The sequence below is a fragment of the Haemaphysalis longicornis genome, unplaced genomic scaffold (genome assembly GCF_048455015.1).
Source record: "Haemaphysalis longicornis isolate Haplotype H1 unplaced genomic scaffold, Haemaphysalis longicornis Haplotype H1 scaffold_1, whole genome shotgun sequence".
Taxonomy (NCBI): Eukaryota; Metazoa; Arthropoda; class Arachnida; order Ixodida; family Ixodidae; genus Haemaphysalis; species Haemaphysalis longicornis.
The window spans coordinates 216051203-216056214 of NW_027526203.1; the positions used below are offsets into that span (position 1 = coordinate 216051203).

At 49.0% G+C, this 5012-nt stretch overlaps 1 protein-coding gene across 1 annotated transcript; it reads right to left on the reverse strand.

Annotated features, from left to right (window-relative positions):
• Nucleotides 1-571: 571 nt before the first annotated feature.
• Nucleotides 572-3898, reverse strand: LOC144157403 (uncharacterized). The gene is made up of 3 exons (XM_077688420.1): nucleotides 3890-3898; nucleotides 1293-1547; nucleotides 572-1110 (listed from the first exon to the last, which is right to left on the reverse strand). The coding sequence occupies exons 1-3, from the start codon at nucleotides 3896-3898 to the stop codon at nucleotides 880-882; spliced, it is 495 nt and encodes a 164-aa protein (XP_077544546.1). The 3' UTR covers nucleotides 572-879.
• Nucleotides 3899-5012: the final 1114 nt, after the last annotated feature.

Below are 5012 nucleotides of genomic sequence, written 5' to 3' on the forward strand. Positions count from 1 at the left end.
CTGTCTAGCAACGGAAATTTTATTGGAAGAACACGTGTTATTTAAGCAGGTTCGTAATAGGCCGTTTGGTCACATAGGTTCATTCGTCATAGGCCGGTTCGTAATAGGCCGTTTGGTCACATAGGATCATTCGTCATAGGCCAGTTTGTCACTTAGGAAAGTTCGTCAGAGGAATGCAAAAACAAAATTCGTGGCTTTTTTTAGACGTAAGTGGTGATGAGGCATGACTATAACTACTTTGCACACCTTTTCGCAGTGCCGGCCCTCTTAGCGGCCGCCACTGCGATCCTAAATTGCCAGTAAGGCCCGCCCCCAAAAATGTTTGGCTTTCGGGGAGCCCGTGCACGAATTATCCTGGTCTTCCAGTCCATACCGCTCCCACCCGTCCCCCTTGCCTTTCACATGAATGTCACGATAGCAGGCGCACGCTCGCGTGACTAATTTGCAGTGGCTGTAGCACTTTTTTTTTTTTTCATTTTCGTTGCTCCCTCACTGGTAGCCCAGTGCTCACAGCGTGGTCATGCATTTTTGCCCCTTTAATTGGAAAAGCTTTTTTGTGTGCACATAAGAACTCACTCGAACTGTCCGAAAGGAGGATATGAAAACGTGCAGCCCTGTAGGAGGCATATCCGCTCCCCAAGCAGCTAGCTGAGGGGGCGCCCTTTTGTTTATTTTGCCTGAGAGCTACTGCCAAGAATGGCGGACCGGCACCCCGAGCAGGCGCAGATGGCTACTGGAGAAAGGTCCATCAAATAATTAGTTGCATCACTTGTATCAAGCCACTAATAAGTGACACTAAATGGCCCATGTGAACACAAAAAATATTTATTAGTTTACATTTCACAACTTTTACAGCAATTTTTACAAACATTTTACAACTCAAAACGCAATGTTCCTGGCGGCTGCCCTTAATGTTGCCAACGGATTAGTGTTGCTGTAATGCCTGATCACAGCTTGAAGTCGCTGGTTGCAGTCGGCGTGCTTCTTTGATACCCTCGATGGTGTTGTGCCCCCCTCTGCTTGAGCGAGCTTCATCTCAGTGAGGGCTTGCTCTCTCTTGAGGCAGGCCAGGAAGGTCCAGATGTTCGGTGAGCAGCAGCCCACATTGCTCTGAAATAAAAACAAAAAACACGCTCAAATTATGGAACATATAATTCATGCCTAATGCTTGCTTAACAAAATGGGAAATAGCCCCAAGACGCTAACAAATACAGCGAGAGTCTAACCGAAGGTGTTAACAGCGTATGTTGCAGTAGTAATTGAGGAGGCCTTGGATGATGACTACAATTCACCTGTAGTCCACGGTGCCAAGCCTCCACAGGATTGTTTGTCCGCGGCAGGTCTGTCAATGTCGAGTCCCTCACCGACCACACGGCGGGCGGAAACATGGCCGTAGACATGCCGTTTCTGCGGCGCCTGCCAATATAAACATCCTCGAAGTAGTCGACTACCGAAGCAGCCTCTGTAGGGAAAACTTGTAGCAAGTCCTCGAAGGCATCAGGGATATGAGCTATCGGCAAGGATGCGAGAGCCGGCAGCATTCTCATCTGGAAGTGGACAGTGGTACAATAAACTCCTGGATTATTGTCCGATAAGGTTACTGACGCAAAAAGTATAACACTGTGTACCTTGACTGCAAACTCTTCGTCCGTGTTGTAGCGACCTTGATGGCCGGAGGGGCAAACTTTCCGGTATACTGATTGAGATAAATGAAAAAAGCATCCTTGGATCCTTGCTACAGGAACAGTCGCACCAATCACGTTGATAGCCGCAATCTCAAAGTCCGTGTGGACCACTTCTACGTGGTTTGTACCCATGCAGGCCAACAGGATATCGAAGAACCTAGCCAAAGAAAAACAATATAATCACTTAACGAACAATATAACGAACAAGAGACCTCTCCGGAAGTGGACTTCAGTAATTACCGTTTGTAGGTTGCCTCAGACTTGCTGGGGAGTAGGCCGTAGTCCAAGGGCACCACAATGCCATTGATGGCCGCATGCAGAGTGTACAGCTGGTAAAATTGATCGGGGGTGACTTTAAAGGTTCCGCCAGCAAACCATGAAGTTGCTTCAGCTAAGCACTTCAAGTTTGGCTGAGTGGCAAAAATTAGAGGTCGTTCGCTGTCACCCGCACCATTGTCGTACAAGAGGAATGCGTCTCCTTTGGCTGTGACCTAAATAAAAGTGAAAATTGAAATTAGGTACTACTCACAGGAAATCTATTTTATGGTAAAACCCCGCTGAACATGCGGCAAAGTATATAAGCTACGAAATAAGCAAAGTACTAAAACTTCTTATGCTCTGGTCACGCATTGCAGAAGTTGTGCGCAGGCACATAGTGCGCTTCTAGACGACACCTGTTCGAGGAAGATCAACCACAAAACCCGATGTAAAGACGTAACACAGATTCCGGGCGTTTGTGGGCGAGGCATAGGCTTGATCAGAGCAACCCCCAAAAACCTTTTAAAGGGACACTGAAGTGATGATATGTAAACATTGCGGGATTACTAGCGCAAATTGTAGCCCGGAGTCCCCAGGCCATGTTTCGACCACTCTGGGCGCGTTTACGCGATTTTATTTAGTAGAAAAATTCATTAGAAAATGCTGTCCTCCTCTCTTTACGCTCGCCCATTTTCTGTGGCGTTTTCGTGTGACGTCAGGAGGTGCCGAGCTCGGAATTGGCTGCGCTACTGCACGGCTGCCCGGCCTTCAGACAGAGTCAGTCGGCCCAGCGTTTCGTCCTCCGGCCGCCGACGGGTCGTCGCAATTCGTTCGCTCAGTTGAAACGAAGCCAGGACACGTTTGTGAATGGAAGAATGTGCCTTTCTTTACTTGGTTTGTTTGTACACTGTATCTAGCTCCAAGTCAAGGTCGCTTCACACAAGCGCTGCACAAGCGCACATGCGACGCTTCGCTGACTGGTACGCCAGTAGGAAAATATAAGGCCTCTTGAAGGCGGGAGAAGAGTCAGCAAAGTCAATATAGGTACTAAGGAAATAAAATCAACTGATATTTTTACCGTACAGCGTAAAACTAGGGTGCGGGAAGCACTTTTTTGCGCTGGGCGAACAACCACAGCGGTCAGCAGCACGACTACGCATCTGCGAACGCTTTTCCGTCTACGAAATGCAATTGCTAGACGTGAGCTATTGTGGAAACTCGGGGGACGCTTACTGCACGACCGCAATACAACAAATAGTCACCTAAGCTGCTTGAAATGCCAAAACTAAATAAAAGTGTAAGCGTGTTGTACAATATATACCTTATATTACTAAGATAGGCTGTGCCGGTCTCGTGGCCTATTCGTCTGGGGCGCTAGGTGTGTTGTCGCATGTGGTTTGCAAGTCACGAGTTCGAGTCCCCGCGGGTACGTGCTTTTTTTTTTAAGTTAACTTTTTCGTTTTCTGCCGATGTTTTCTACATTGAGTTCACCTTTTTTTTGGGCCGCAACGTTCATGGCTCCACGAACTAGTTCAAAGAACGCGCGCAGGCTGGCACTGGCGCGCTAGCGAGTTCTCGTTGGCGTGCTGTTGCCATAAGCACCGACTGCTTGCGGGCAGTGGGCACAAGCCAGAATGAACAGACCCTTGGCCTGGTGCGAACACGCTTTTTACGGTACAGGCATGAGTGAGGCAAGCTCCAAATATGGGGGAAAAGCGTATGACATTTGGACGTCTGCGGGTACGCGGAGGGCGTCCATGCACTGCGTAGGCCTCGGCTAGTGAATGCTACGATTCCAAGCCGTACTGGGAGGCTTATCTTTATGCATTTTCACAGCTGACAACATGGCAGAAGCGCGGTACGATGATTACTGAGTTATTGAGAATGCCCATCCAACAACGCCACCAGTTGTGTTTTACAGAACCGAAACTTGTTTGGTTGCTCACCTTGGGCATTGTCCAATAACGGTGCTCGCTCCTCCTAACGTCACAGCTTTAGTTGGTGCGGCCGCCGCAAACCGCGCATGGTAGTTTTTCTTCTTTCACGCTTTGTAAAATAATTACCGATTTGTCAACCGGATAAACGATGAAAAGTGTGCTAATTTGAGCCAGTCTACGCAGTCCAAGCAAAAACGGGAGCTTGACAAATCACGGCACAAAACGATGTAACGCCCACGTGCGACACCAATCTGATGTAATAACATCTGGAATTATCAGTAATCGCAATCACAAAGTCTGAATGCAAAACAATATCGATACCGAACGTCGCAATCGAGCTATCGCCGGCAATGCGGCAGCAGGAAGGCTGTACGGGGCGACCCGGGCGACCAACCGACCGACAGGAGAGTCGGCGACCAACGACATGGCGGATGAGCGGTGTAGGGGGCCTACATCCGCCGCGCCTTCGTCGTTTAGGGTGGCGACAGCAGAGTCCAAGGTTTCCTAACGGTGGCTGTGGCGGCCGCCAAACTTGACGGGCCGCCATATTGGTCCCCTAGTGCCCGCCCGACCTAGGGAGCCGGCATGCGCCGCGCCTACGGAGGCGCGGAACAGGCTATCTCTATCACGACCTGCTTCGAAACGATCGGGCGTGGTTATCGCCAAACAGCTTTCCAAAAACTTGCTGCTGCTGGGCACAGTTGAGATCGTGGGATCATTCGTTTAATGCGGCATTCACGTCCTTGGTAAAAGCTTGCCCGTGCCTCCTTTGGAGGCGCTAGCTGTGCGTAGAAGCGCGCGACTACGCGATTTTTCGTGCCTGGAGCTTCATGTGGCGCATAGCCGGTGTATCTTGTTTTTCACATGCAGAATCGTGCTACGGTGCAATTATTTTCGTAGGTCAGTTCGGTGGCAAGCAGGAAATATATCTCAGAATTATCTACTAATACATAAGCATTCTTCCACCGCTTGTTGCACCAACGTTTCATTTCCTTGGTGGCCTCAGATTTTTCAGTCCATCTTGTCGGTGCTGCTCAAAACTTGAATCTTCAAATGCCTAGAAAAAAAAGTCAATCTTAACAACAATATTTGAAAACCACATAATGCACTTGAATTACTCGCTCGCGAGGCA

What these genes read in the sequence shown, in the direction of transcription:
- LOC144157403 (XM_077688420.1), bottom strand. An exon ending in CTTGGCACCGTGGACTACAG is followed by an intron (nt 1,111 to 1,292) that starts GTGAATTGTAGT and finishes TTTTTATTTCAG; the next exon opens with AGCAATGTGGGCTGCTGCTC.